The following is a 15,197-nucleotide window of genomic DNA, read 5'->3' on the forward strand; positions in this document are numbered from 1 at the left end:
CCAATATAGGCACTTTTAGTGGTGTTACGTTTTTGTCAGGTGTTCTTTTCCACTCTAAGTGAACATCACAATTATAGATTCAGCACAAACATTCATAGATGGATAGTTAGATGGATAGATGTATGCATGCACACACATACATACAATTCATTGGATTGATTCAGAATCAGAGAGAATAAAGTCAGGAGGCAGAGTGGTCTCATAGCAACATAGGAAGGTGCTGTATACTGAGGCCTGTTACAGACTGCCAAAATAAAGCTGCTTTGGGTCTCTTTGGAGATATGCTATTTAAATGATGCATGGGTCCTAAGAGTCCGGAGATTGCGCCAAAGCCACACTCCATTCCTAAGCACTGGAGTGCAGCTTTGGTGCAGCTTCTGGATTCTTAGGGTGCATGCATTATTTAAATAGCATACCTCCAAAGAGACCCGAAGCAGCTTTATTTTGGCAGTCTGTAACAGACCTGAGTGAGACCCTTTCTCTATCTAGCCCAGGGCTGTCAGCTCTGAATGGCAGCCCTGGCTTTCCTGGTTTTCAGGCACAATTCTTTCTTAGCCCTACTTGGAGATTCCTGGTGTTCCCTGTTCGTATCCCATCCATGTATTCCCCAGCCGCAAAACTGCTTAGCTTCCAAAATCAAAAGGTCAGCATGTACATTTAGGGTCGTATCCCTTTTAAAGGGATAATTAACACTTCACTTCAGTATCATAATATAACTACTGCTCGTTGTGAAATGAGCTGGGGTCTTTCTTTGTAAAAGTATAGGATGCTTTTTAACTGCCTCAAGAAGAAATGCTGAAAAGATCAAATGACTTTCCTTAGCTTATTAAGATTTTGCATAACACGATATCTTGCTTTGTAATTTTTCTGATGATTAAGAAACTGATCCTATTAAAAAAAATCCATTTCAGGTGGCTAATATTAAGAAAGAAACACACATTGTCTGGTATAAAGATGAAAGGGAAATAATGGTTGATGAAGAGCATGACTTTAAGGATGGTGTGTGTACTTTGCTGATAACCGAGGTGGGTAGCCTTTTTTCTGTTGAGGGTGGCTTTAGATAAGAGAGTTTTCCTAAATGGACAGTATTTTGTGGGAGCAGAAGATGTGCAGACCAACTGATGTGACCAAGGCAGAAGTTACCATGGAACAAAGCTGAAGCAGGCTGATAGTGTTTAGGAGACAAATGACACAACTGTGCATGTCTGAATGGTGCAGCAAGGCCTTTAAAGTGTTGCCATGGCATGGCAGTGTAATACAACTTTGTGCTTTCTGTCAGGCATTAAAATGCCTTGAAGTAGCACTGAACCTGAGGATCATTTGCTTATTTATTACACAATATATAATGTGTGCACAACTGTCAGAGTGGGGAACCCGTGATCCTCCAGCTGTTATTGAACTACAGCTTCCATCATTACTTAACATTTGCCATGCTGGCTGGTGCTGATGACACATGGAATTCAACAATGTCTGGAGGACCACATGTAATATGCTTCTGAACACATATGTATTTCATCACCACTGCATGTTTTCAAAGGTTAGATGCTATTTCTCCTTTATGTAATAAAGCTTGGAAGAGTATGGTTTAATTTAATTCACCTCCGGTCTGCTGAATAACCAGCATTATCTGGGTAATACCATACACAAAATAATAATGCCTCTGTCCTATTATGTGATTGTACTAATGAGTTGTGTGACTGGTTGTACTGTCTCAGAGTAGGCTTAAAGACAATATCCAATACAGTTTTTATTACCCAAGCAAATGACCAATATAGTTGTGTAATCACAACAGGCTGCACAACTTTTAACACAACTACTTGTGCAATCCAGTGTAACTGATTTAGTAGGGATTTTCACTCCATTAGCACAAAATTTAGGCCTATATCATTTCCAAGTGGGCAAGAAGAGGGCAAAAACATGCCACAACCACATTCCCTTCCAACTTGGCCCTTTAAAAAAAAACCCAAAAACAAAACAACGCCCCCTTATGTTGAGATGTTATATGCCATTTTGAAACAAATTATTTTTATCGCATCTCCTAAATCAGTTATTGAACGATTAGAAATCAAAACTGATACCATGCTCTGTATCATAGAGTCATGGAGTTGGAAGAGACCTCAAGGGCCATCCAGTCCAACCCAGTTATGCTATGCAGGAACACAGAATTAAAGCACCCCTGACAGATAGCCATCCAGCCTCTGGTTAAAAACCTCAAAAGACGGAGACTCCACCATACTTCAAGCTAACATATTCCACTGTCAAACAGCTTTTGTTGTCAAGAGGTTCTTAATAATATTGAGGTAGAATCTCTTTCCCTGCAGTTTGAATCCATTGCTCTGGATCCTATTCTCTGGAGCTGCAGAAAACAAAGTTGCTCCATCTTCAATATGACATCCCTTCATTTATTTATACAGGGCTATCATATCATCTCTTAACCTTCTCTTTTCCAGGCTAAACATACCCAGCTGAAAACTTTCGGATTTTTTTAAAAATAGTGAGGGAAAGGGGGGAGGATCGGAGGATGAGACAGTGACACCATGTGACTGCCAATAGTTTGAATGTCCTGGGAATAGCTTTTTGCATTTGAGCATCATGCACTGGGCAGCTTATTCATGGGTTTCCCCTGTCAATGAGAAGGGACAGCAGGGGGACAGGACAGGCATGGGACGGAAGTAGTGTCCTGCAATCACCGTCGCTGATACAGCTTTCCTCCCAATAAAATTGCTGTTTAAAAGCCATGTGCCATAAAGCCCTAATAAAGATATTCAAGTGGCAGTGAAGAATGTATTCAAGAGTGATTTGCTAATCCAGCCTGTGCAATAATTGTTTTCTTTTTAGAGTAGCACCATAAACTAGGCCTGATTGATGTGATGTAAATAACTTTAAAATGCTAGAATAAAATGATCTGGAGACAATCTATCTGGATACTCGGTAAAAAAAAAAGTGAATAAAGAATGTTAGTCTCTCACTAAATAAGTGGTGTGGAAGTAATCAGAGACACTGACAAGAGGTGACAATGCTAATAAAAAGGCAGGAATAATTGCCTAATACAATCTGAATTTAGCAGATATGAATGGATGGAGGAAGGGACTTAAACTGAACAAAGAACTCTTCTTCAAATAAGTGCCTGGAAGAAGGAAGTTAAACTCTGGCTATTCTCCCAGACTTCATTAATTCAGAAGCCAAGTGTCATGATTAATTCCATTCCTGTCAGCATTAGAATATTTGTACCATGTTTGTACGAGGCTATCAGATCTCTTCCTAGTTCTTACCTCTCTGGCTTTTCACTGCCCAGAGAGTTGCCCTTTTGAATCTCTCCACCTGTGCAAAAACTAAATTACAAGACCATCATTTTAACCTTCACTCAGCTATATAAGAATTAGCTCTTACTGGAAGCAGATTACAGTACATCAGTTAGGGGAAAGCCATGCATTTTTTATATATATTTCTATTAAACCTTTAGGGTGTATTGCTGTAGAACCTGAACTCACTTTTTTCTTTATTGAATCCTTGAACCACATTAAAGTCATTTCAGCTTTAAAAAACCATATTATTTGACCTATTTTTTTCTTCCCCGTGTACTGAATGGTTGGCATGTCAAAGCCAGTGTGGGAGAAAAAGAGACTTTTGCCTTAGGCCTGGTAGAGGGACTGTGGTGTGGTGGTAGCAGCAGTGTCACACATCAGGATAACATGGCATGGATGTTATAGCTTCAGCATATAGCATCTAATTGTTTTTTTAAAACTTACTATTGGTTCTCTTCAGAAAAGAAAAAAGGCTCATTACAAAAACCTTATTAGCATTTTCTGGCCTTCATTTTAAACTTCTATGTTTTCTGTTACTTTTCAGAATAAGGGATATTTCCTTTTATTAACAGCTCTGTTTTTTCTTTATATTCACCAGCTGTTTTATCCTGCTGATTGAGATCTCTGTCATCCTTATACAGTATTTCACTCTGTCCTACTTTACTAGGTTGTTGGATGAATTTTAAAACATGAACTTTTTGTGATTAGGGGGAAAAATCACTGATTAATACATTATAAGAAATATTATACACACTAATTATGGCAGAACTATTATTTGTTCTCTTCCTCAGGCCTCTCAATATTGTTTCTTCCACCCTCACCACCCTCATTGCTACTAATTTATATTCTTTCACAGTTTTCTAAGAAAGATGCTGGCATATATGAAGTAATATTGAAAGATGACCGAGGAAAGGACAAAAGCATACTGAAACTTGTGGAAGCAGGTGAGAATTTAATGTTGTGCAACATGCATCATATTCTTCTGAATGTTGACTTGGAACTAAGCCTGACAAAATTCATTTGGCTTGCTCCTTAACTAAATACAGTGTACCCGTGTCTTACATGGATGCACTTTATGTGGCTTTCAGCATACGCTGAAAGCCACATGGGGAGAAGGGGCGGCATGTGCACAAGCCCCATTCATTTAAATGGGAATCGAGTATAGGCGGAATTTGCTTTACGTGGGAGATTCCGGAATGGATCCCCTGTGTAAAGTAAGGGCACACTGTATGCATAGAACTGTGACCTTCATTTCTTTGTCAATCAGCATGTATTAATCTATTAATAGATTTTAATAGATTAGGATATATTAATGCACTACATGATTCCAGCAGCTCTCGAAATGAACTTCATATTGATGGATTGTTTCTGTCTGCAAAATTGGCAGTCTATCTCTAGAAAGGGACTAGGAGTAGCCTAAGCTATTTTGAAACCCTTAGTTGCTTAGCCTTCTGTCCAAAAGGTGTACCCCAAAAGCCCTTGGGAGATCATGGGGACATTCAGATCCACATCTTAAATTTCAAGATATAGCTGGCAATGTATGCAACATCACAGGGGATTTTTTAGGGCACTAGTGTTAAGATTGCTTGGTTAAGCTGCCAGTGCTTTCTTGGCAGTGCAGTGCAGCCACTTGGATTACTTTGAGGTTAGGTCAGTCCTGAAGAAAAATTCAACATTTCCAATTAAGACTTTATATATAATGTTTAAATTTAATTAACTAGGCAACAGCATGCATGGTGTTTTCCATGTCAAATTCTCTTGATGAACAGCAAGCCAAAGGGGTTAAAATGGCACTGAAACAGGGAGGATGTATGCAGATTCCCTGAGAATACTAGTAACATTTTAAAAGGCAAGTCAGATTTCCTAACAAGAATCCACTTACAGGAACACTCCAGATTAGCCAGGGAACTTCAGGGCATCCTTCAGTCACAACCAGGCATGTCTCATCTGGGAACACTGAGTCTCAGTCTCTGGATTTATTTCCACAGCTTTTGCAGATTTGATGACGGAAGTATGCAAAGTGATTGGTGAGTATTTAATTCCCTTTCCTGATGAATGACTCATTTGTACCACTCCATTAATGACTGTAAGAGTCTACAAAAAACATGTGTTGTATTTTCAGCTTTATCTGCAACAGAACTGAAAATTCAGAGTACAGAAGAGGGTATCAGATTGTACTCCTTTGTTAACTACTACTTGGAAGATTTGAGAGTGAGCTGGTCACACAAGTAAGTAGAACTCATACCAATGACTGACACTTAATTCAACAGGAACATTCCATACCTGTTTAAATTTAGGATATATTCACACCAATGCATTTCTCCAGGCTAGTTTTAGATCAATACTAACACAACCAACTCAATTTATATACACACTGTACCCATGGGTGTCAGATGTGAAGATATAATGTACTAAAGCAGAAACAGGACCAAGGGCCCAGATGCCAATGAAATGATACCCACTGAGATGAAATAAAGCACATAACAATTATAGACACCTTTAACAAGATTTATTCACAAGTAAAGTTTCATAGGCTTGCAAACTCACATAGTCTGATGCATATTAGGACAATATTAATGCTGGATTTCCAGCAAAGGTGGTAGTGCAGTAGAACTGAGGCTGATATACCAGAATTTTTTTGTCAGCAGAGATCATACCATATACCATATAGGATCATATGCAATAGTAAAGACACACACACTGTGGTTCCTAACTATGCAGTGTTTTCCCAGTTCGTGGGAAGGACACTGTATTGTTTTCCCATGTGAGTTCAGCAAAATGGAAAGGCATCTTCCTGGTCCCAATGTTCTGCCTATGCCCAAAGATGATGTCATGGCCTCCACAATTTCACAGATGAAAAATGAGACACATGTGGCAAAACAACATCAGAGAGTGGCCAAGATGGCAAAAGTTATCAATGAGGAAGAACACACAAGCCAGGAGATGCTGCAACAATTTGATTGTATGTGAGCCTACTGGGAAGGACAATATTCCACCTCTCATCTCCTCTCCCCTTCCCACCTTGAGTTAATTGAACTCAGTTTGCAGCAGTTTCAGTAAGCTGAGGACAACATCTGAGTGTGAGAAAAATTATTATTGAGAAAGTACACATAAGATAGGAGAAGCTGTTTTTGTCTGACCCATCTGGAAAAAGGAATATTACACCTTCTCCTCTTGCACTGTTGAGTTAACTATGTGCAAACTACTTTTGCACTTTGAGCTAATTTTTCAGCAAGCTGAGGACAAAAGGAAAAAGGGGGAGAGAGAAACGGAGACATTTTAAAAACAGTTGAAAAAGTGGGATGACAGAAAATTAATAAGAGACTGTCCAGCCAGATTGGGACAGTTGGAGGGTATGGAAGGATAGCCTTTCCCCTTACCCTGAAGTTTTTATTAAAATTGCCTCCTCTGTAAAGCTACTCTTTTCAGTGGGAGAGAAGCTGCAAGCTTTCTGCCGCATAGTAAACAAAGAAGGACAGAGAAAAACAAAGCTAGTCATGATGATCCATGAGAATAAAAGAAAGAGAGAGAAAAAAAGAAAGGATGAAACTGAACCTGTGGTGCTGGAAGCTTTATGCACCCAACAGAGTTTTCTTTAAGCACTGTTGTCAGTACCACTGACATAATCTAAAAGTATGATGATTAAAAGCTTTTATCATCACTCCAGTTTTAGTGCTCATAGTCCTGCAAGGAAACAGTATGTGTTGAAGTTCAGGTTTGACAGGTAGGGCTGCTCTAGGCTTAAACAACCCTTTGAAGTAGTTTAGGAAAAACTCCTTTGATTGAAGCATATAGCATTGTTGGTTGGTGAAAGAAAGAACTAGAACAGACATTTCTGGAGGGGTAGCAGTGTAAATCTGATGCAGAGGAGGAAAAAAACCGCAGTCTGTCTGCTTCTGGAAAGAGGGTACTAAAATCTCAGCATATGCACAATTAAAGGGGAAGTGTGACGCAAATAGCATTTCCATTATTACAAAAAGGTAATGGTTCTTTTTGTTTGTTTTCAGTGAAGTCAAAATTAAGTATACAGAGAGAGTTAAGACTGGTGTCACTGGTGAGCAAATCTGGTTGCAAATCAATGAGCCCACAGCCAGCGACAAGGGGAAATATTTATTGGAACTCTTTGATGGTAAAACTGGACACACAAAAACTGTGGATCTTTCTGGTCAAGGTAAATAGCAGACATTATCTGTATGACTGTAGATTGCATCTTTAATTAGTACAGAAAAAGGACAAAGCTGTGATAAGTGATGGTAACAACACTTTTTACCTTCCTGGTTATATGCTTCTTAACATTACTCTCAATAGCCCAAGATGAAAGCTCTCACTATGCCAGCATTAAGCAACATTTTTCCACCCCTGCTGCCTTTCAGATATTTCCCCTGCCCCCAGCAGCATTATTTATTTATTGTTACAAAGTGATACCATGATTAGCAGTAAATTGCTATTCTAACCTTTCTTTAAATATGTCACAAAATGAACCTGTCTGCTACATTCAATTAATACGTATGGTTTTCATTATATAATCTGAGCTTCCTTTGTTTTTTATTACATGTTCCAACCTGTTCTAAATTTGTCAACATCTAGATGAAAAAAATGATAACACAAATGCACTTTTGTAAAGGCTTCTATTAATACAATCCTATTCTTCTCTTTTAAGCATTTGATGAAGCCTTTGCTGAATTCCAGAGGTTAAAGTAAGTAACATTCATTAAAGATTCAATTTAAATAAATTAAAATAACATTTTAAAAGGTTATGCTGTAATCTAGCTTGTATGTTATTCTCAAAACTGGAGCGTCCAGTGCCTTTTCTACTTATATGAAAGGTAATTTCACCATTCATTTCAATGTTGAATTGTTGTTGTTGTTCTTGTTTTTGCTGAGGTACAAGAAAATTTAATCATTCTCTGATTCAAGTGAAGTGTTCTGTCAACAATTTTGTTCAACTGTTTAAAGTTTTGCACAGAAGAGTAACTCCTTCACCATGCCTTAAAATGAAATTAAACTGAATTTTCTTTTTTTTGTCTTTTTCAATTCCAGAGCACTAGCTATTGCAGAGAAAAGTAAGTGATATGTCTTTTCATTTTTGTTTGTTTGTTTGCATTATCAGTAGGATTTAATGCTCTCCACTTTCCTGAATGTTAGAAAGACAATTACTATTACCACCATTTCTTCCTCTTTTCCTTCTGCGTTTTAGAGATGTTTCTGTAATATATCTCATTTGCACAAAGTCAGAAGCAGATCACAGGTTTTAGAGCAGTTTTCTGATGTGGAGCGAATACTTTCTGCAAGTTGATAAGCAGGGAGATAGTCAGGTATTTAGACAAGCTGAGCTAGTTTTGAAGCATTATTTCCCTGCTCCCACAGACTGCAAGGGCAACTATAGCACTGTAGAGACTCTTTCTTGCTAGTCAGCTTGAAGATGGTCAGATTGCAGAATGGTCTACCCTAGGAGATGGTTATAACCTGCATTCCTTGTTGCCTCTTAATCCTCACTTATTATTTGAAAGCTGCAAAATGGAACAACATGCGGCACTTTGATAGCACTTATAATGTGCTGACAGAGGATATGAAAGTGTAACCAAGCAATACTTACTTTGTCAACATTTGTAGATTTATTTTAGAGATATATACCTTACTGCTTTCAATGAATTCTTCTGGCAGTTTACCAAAATAAAAATGACAGTAAAACACAGAACACTGAGATTTGCACCCACTGCTGAGTCAATCAATCATTATGTCAAATGTTTGGGGTAGAGGCTTTTTTTTTTGGTCAAAACATGAAGTTTTGCACCATGGAAGCCAATGGTGAATTACATTTCTATCAGCAACTACTCTGATGGATCCAGCCTTTCCTTTTAGCATTGCCAGCTGTTATGCTTCAAAGAATAGGAACAGAATCTTGGTCTTATTTGTGACCTTGTAAATCATATTTATATAGTTTGCATTAGCGGAACTAGTCATTGGTAATCAAATATTAATAATGTGACATCCACAACAAATTTGACATGACTTTCATTCTCATCATTCTCAGTTTGCATGCATCACTGACAGCTTCTACAAAAATAAGATAAAAGAGGCATCAGGAAAATAAAATCTAGAGCAGAGCTATTTAAAGACATAATGTATTTTTTTTCCAGATCGTGCACGGGTGCTGGGAGGCCTGCCTGATGTTGTTACTATCCAGGAAGGCAAGGTACAGTAAATTGTTTAAAACATTTAAAAAGTCTGGCTGCAGCTTTCTCAATCTCAGAGCAAGAGAGATTCAGAATTATTCAAAGGTTCTGGCATTTATGAAGAGGTAACACTGCTTATTTCTTTTCAAAGTGGAGAGTGTAATTGCACTATTGTACACAGGCTGGCTTTATGTATTTGGGACACACTGACTGAAGTGGTTAGGGAAAAAATGAAGAAGGTGGCAGCCAACATTTCAGGCTACAATCCGATTGAGATCTAAATTATGTTAGGCCCCACTGATTTTCAGTGAACTTCACTGTACTTACCTTTGGTTTAAAGTTCACAGGTCAGTTTCATGGACAACCTATCAATAACTACAAAATCCATCGTTACTTTAGTTTGAATTTTGCTCAGCCAGTCAGCCAGACATATGCATTTTCTTATGTAATGGCACACATTTCAAGAGAAATAAGAGTAGTAATGAAACAAAACATTTAAAAAGAAAAAAGAAAAAAGAAAACCATCTGAAGTACTTAGATCAGGGACTGGCAAAGTATGGCCCTAGGACCACATGTCATAGATGTTTTGTGGCCCTCGAATGACCATTTTCTGACTAACAGAGAGAGTGAGTTGCCCCCAGGTGTAATGGTTTGCCTTTTAAATAGGTTGCAAAGCCTCCCTGTACTGCTTGACTCTTTCTACTGAAAATTAAGATCCAGCTTTTCATTGCATGTCAAAATGAACAGAGGATATTAGTCTAACACCACGATGGAGCTAAAACAATACCAGATAAATATTTTCTCACTATACGCACATACACACAAGTACACACATATCGACACACACCAGAGCTATTCACACCAGATTTTGTTCCAGATGCTGTTAAAATATTGGAAAACCTCATGGCAAAATAATATATAGCTATAAGTGGTAGAACAGATATTGTGATGATTCTGTTTCATTTAATTCAATTGGAGTAAAAAAAATAGATTAGCAGTTATAAGTGTCACATATGTAAAATTCTGAATAAAAAAAATTAATTCAGGTTTGTTGCCAAAAATATGCAAATGTTTACTCTGGTCCCAATTCAATTTTTTTTTAATCGTCAACCACATTTTGGAGCAATGGAGAGAAGACAACCCATCAGTACTTTCTAAGTACTATTTAATTTTGTAAGAAAAAGGTGACCCACGGCTACAAAGCATGACTTTGGCTCTGTGATTTCATTAGCAGACCTACCCTTCAACTGTCCTGCTAAGAGTAATTTATTGTGAACTAGCTGATCCTCAAAAGACTGGGCCATTTCCTCTTGTTCTAGTCTGTATGCTTTCCTGAGATCTATAAATACTAACTTCCTGTTGCTGACCTTGGGAAAAAGAGCTGAGGCTAGACAGATGGTGGGAAAAGCAGAAGAAATCCCACTGAATGTACAATTAGAATTAGTCTCATAACATAAGCCCATTATGGTGGTTTTAAAAGTGTAAAACAACAAGCACCTGCTGGAATGAATATCTAGTTGTGGATATGCATTAGAAATCATGTTGTTCCTTCAAGCTGCAGCCTGTGTTAGAAGCTGGGGAGGTTTGGTGTGCATGTGTCTCCTTGAATCCTGTTTTCTGGGCACCATTTTTTAATTTGTCTTGCCTGTCTATTAGAAATTACAGGGGGGATTTACATCAGGGAAATGCCATGTGGGAGTGAAAACCCCTCCCTTAGGACTGTGGGCCTTATCCATTTCTGGTCCTTTGACCAGCAGCTGCTTTTCAGACTGAAACAAATGGCCCTGGACAGATGGGCCCTTTGCAGCATCATGCCGACGTGCTAGGGTTGCCTCGGGGCGGCGCATGCACATGCCCCGCAACCCTAGCATGTGATGAGGACATTGCAGCTGCGTAGTACCATCTACATGGCGTGCACAGCTATGATGTCGCAGCAGTGCAGCATCAAAGCAGTGCTGTACATCTGCAACGCCATCACACCATCTCTGGTGGTTTGCGGTGTCACAACTGCACCGCAAAAAGGAGCCGGCACCTCTTTTTGGCACTCTGTACTGTGCCAAATGGCAGGAGATCCAGTCATGGATTTCCTGCATCACATCTAGCTAGGGTTTCACCATTTTATTAAGAATGGCTCTGGAGTAGAACAGAAGAAAAGAGTGCTCTCATTTCACACAGCCTGACAGATATCTCACAGGCAGCTGCCTTTCCCTTTATCCCTTCAGCATTGTATAGTTCCATAGGGATACCTGACTTTACTACCTTCATTCTCATTATACATTTAAATAATGAAACAGTGTTCTCAGAACTCCATGACTGGATAATAAAAATTCACTCCAGTCTGACTTCCAGCATTCAAGACGATACATAGGGAGTTTTATGCCATTAGAAAATTGAAACCACATTTTCCAGACCAGTGGAGGGGTGGGGGGACAGGCTGAAATGCTGTCGTTTTTCTAATTTTAGCTATACGATAAAGCATTTTTCTAAGAACTAATCAACAGTCATGTAATGTGACACTACATGTTATAATAATACTTAGTCTACATTATTAGTGTTGGTATAATTAATATAATTGCTTTTATTACCAATTTGTAAAGCATTTTTGTGCATTGGGTCACTATGTCAAAGAGATAGTTTCCTCAATGATAACCTGTGTTCTAAAAAGAAAAGTCTAATGAAAAAACCCTACCAGTTTTGACTTTTTATTCACTAGCTTCACATAATCGACATTGCACAGAATTGTTTGTAAAGGACTTGGGATGGATGCCATAAATGTGAACAAACTCTTCCATGTTCCCAGCACTTCTGGGGACAAGCAGAGCCAGGAGGAAAGGACTTACAGCAGAAAACTTATATGGGGTCTTAATCCGGGAGGGAGTTTCACAGCTACTCTTTCTCCAAAATAAAGGCATCCATATTACAGACATATTGTACTTGTTTAAACACATGGCTAATATCATTTGTAGCTGCACCTTTGGTATTTGTTTTGGTTAGACAGGCTTTGTTTAGCCTAGCTCATTGTTCATACATAGCCATATCGTCTTTACTTTTATCTACATGACATAGAAGATGGTTTTAGGAGTACTTCCAGATTGACAAGCCACTGAACCTTTGATAGGCACTTGAAAATAAATCCTAATGAGGGTCCCAATTTTCAAAGGTCTCTGATTTGTGCTCCCACCCTGGAACAGCTCAGAGGCATGCCAAATGCCCTTAACAGACATAATAGAAATACCAGAGCTTGGCGAAGGGAGATGGGAGCATGTAGGCTAACATTCTCCGTGGTTTATTAGGTCAAAATCATTGTCTGACCCATCTCACTCTCATAAAATATGTTGCCTCTGTGGTTTTGTCTGGCATGCACACCTATTTCACTAAACTAATATTTGTTAAGAAAGATACAGATTCAAATGCTTGGTGGCAGAACAGTAACTCATCTACCCCTGTAGAATTCCATTCCTCTCATCATTCTGGTTCTTTGGAGAAAAGAAACAAACAAACAACCTATTTTTCTTCACGTATGGTGGATTTTTGTTTGTCTTTCTTTAATCTTTTGGTATTTTTCCTCCTCCTTGTTTTCTTGAAAATCCATGGAAAATTACAAGAAATTATCTGCTGTGCTCTGCTTCACCCAACTCCTTTTCACCATTAAGGCATCAAAGATGAAGCAAAGAATAAGACAGTAAACTAAATTAATATATCACAGGTCTTATCATGAACTGGTAGTTATACAAATGTGTCTCTTAGTGGTATTTTTAGGGTGTTGTTTTACAAGTTGCTCACCTGAGAGAAACACATAATATTGTACAATAGCATCCAAAATCCACAAAACAGCAACACCTTTATTTGACCAGCCAACATGCACAAAATACATGAAGCTCCACTGGCTTCTTTGTCAGGCAAAGATGTTAAAAATCATACAGGAGAAAAAACAACAACTTTTGACTGTGTGAATCACAAGGTTACATTTTTTCCAAGATGTAGCTGTTCTCAGTTCAGATGATGTGGAAGGACATTTATTCAGGCAGACCCTTCCTCCTCCTGGCCATGTGGAAGAGGAGGGCCTTGCCTGCATGAATGTCCTTCCGCATTCCCAAAACATGGAGAACATCTTGACAAAATGCAGATTTGTGACCAACAGCATCATATTTTTTTCCTCCTGTGTGATTTTTAACACCTTTGCTTGATGAAAACACCAGTGGAACTTCGGAGGCTTGCAACATGTATTTTGTGCATTTTGTTTGCCCGATAAAGGTATCACTGTTTTGTGGATTTTGGATGTTATTGTACTTTGCTACATGGCCAACACAGCTGCTCCTGGATATGTTTTCCATAAGATAATACTATCCATTCCAGATATATATAAGCATTTCTTAAATATATTCAATTTTTCATGTAGATAATTATTAGAAACAGATTTATTGTGTTTGAAATTTTTCTATAACTTTTAACTATCTCTTTAAACTATGTTTAAGTCTAATTTATTGAAATTATGACATCCTATTGGCTCATATCTAGGTTCTTCCTCACCTCCTCAAACATGTCCAGAAAATAAATTCTCTTGGCAAATCCTAAGCTAGCCAACATGACCTGCTCGCCTTCACATAATGTTGTCCACATTATGATCATAGAGGCTGAGTTTATAGCAACACTGATATCAAAGAGGAGTGGTCCGTCTAGGTATATGTAGGGCTAACACATCCCTATATAGAAGAAAAGTGAAAACACCATATTCAGGTAGCTTTGATATGTAAGAGAGTTATTCATAACTGCTATTTATGATTTTTTTTCCTGTTTTTTCCAGGCACTTAATCTCACTTGCACTGTCTGGGGAAATCCCGTGCCAGAAGTGTCATGGCTGAAAAATGAAAAGCACCTGACTGGAGATGACCACGTCATCCTGAAATTTGAATCAGGAAAACTAGCCTGTTTTGGTATCACTGCTGTCAATACGGTGGATTCGGGGAGATACAGCCTTGTAGTGAAAAATCAATATGGTACAGAGACAAGTGATTTCACTGTAAGTGTGTTCATGCCTGAGGAAGCATTGGAGATCCCACATCCAGAACCTAGTAAAGGAGATAAGAAAAAGAAAGCATAAAGCTAAACCTAAGGAGGACAAATGTTGGTGAGAGCTAGACTTCTACCTGGTTTAATCGTGTGTGTAACCTGTTTTGCCTATGCATAGGAGGTAGGTCTGGGTCCTTACACTCACTTCATTTCAAGCACGATGACTTAGTTATACTAGGCAAAATTAAACCACTGCCCTGCACTTCCATATACAAGTTCTCCTACTGTTGTCTCAGCCTTCCATCTTAAATGGAGCACAATTGTTCAATGAGTGCATGTGGCAATAAGGGTATGGATATTCTGTCCTGGTGTTCATAAGCCACAACCATATGTAATTAGTGAGAGGAGTGAAAGGATATGTAATAACTGGATATGTCATAGCTGGTTTACTGGAGATTCTTTTCTCACCAAGAATCTACTGTATATACTCATGTATAAGTCTAGAAATGTTAGTAAAAAAATTAACCCCAAAAAACTGGGTCGATTTGTTCATGGGTCAATGTGAGTAGTGTACTTTAATAGTTAAATATATATTTAAAAGGTGCCATCATTTTCTCTGAGTAGAGTGGCTAAAGGCAAGAGCTTAGTCCATCTTGGGAGCACCTAAAAGAAGCATTGGCCCTCTCTGTTCTCTCATCCATGCAGC

The 15,197-nt window shown here is 38.5% G+C and overlaps 1 protein-coding gene across 2 annotated transcripts in view; it reads left to right on the forward strand.

The window, feature by feature from the left end:
* Positions 1-15,197, forward strand: part of LOC121917324 (myomesin-1-like) — a 96,930-nt gene extending 81,733 nt beyond the window's left edge. For both annotated transcript variants that reach the window (XM_042443210.1, XM_042443209.1), the window contains 9 exons: positions 912-1,025; positions 4,162-4,249; positions 5,294-5,332; positions 5,428-5,533; positions 7,313-7,476; positions 7,966-8,002; positions 8,346-8,368; positions 9,446-9,501; positions 14,286-15,197. In XM_042443210.1, coding sequence (XP_042299144.1) covers positions 912-1,025; positions 4,162-4,249; positions 5,294-5,332; positions 5,428-5,533; positions 7,313-7,476; positions 7,966-8,002; positions 8,346-8,368; positions 9,446-9,501; positions 14,286-14,582 — 924 coding nt within the window. In that variant the 3' untranslated portion in view covers positions 14,583-15,197. The remainder of the gene's footprint in view (positions 1-911; positions 1,026-4,161; positions 4,250-5,293; positions 5,333-5,427; positions 5,534-7,312; positions 7,477-7,965; positions 8,003-8,345; positions 8,369-9,445; positions 9,502-14,285) is intronic.

Source organism: Sceloporus undulatus, unplaced genomic scaffold (genome assembly GCF_019175285.1).
Source record: "Sceloporus undulatus isolate JIND9_A2432 ecotype Alabama unplaced genomic scaffold, SceUnd_v1.1 scaffold_15, whole genome shotgun sequence".
Taxonomy (NCBI): domain Eukaryota; kingdom Metazoa; phylum Chordata; class Lepidosauria; order Squamata; family Phrynosomatidae; genus Sceloporus; species Sceloporus undulatus.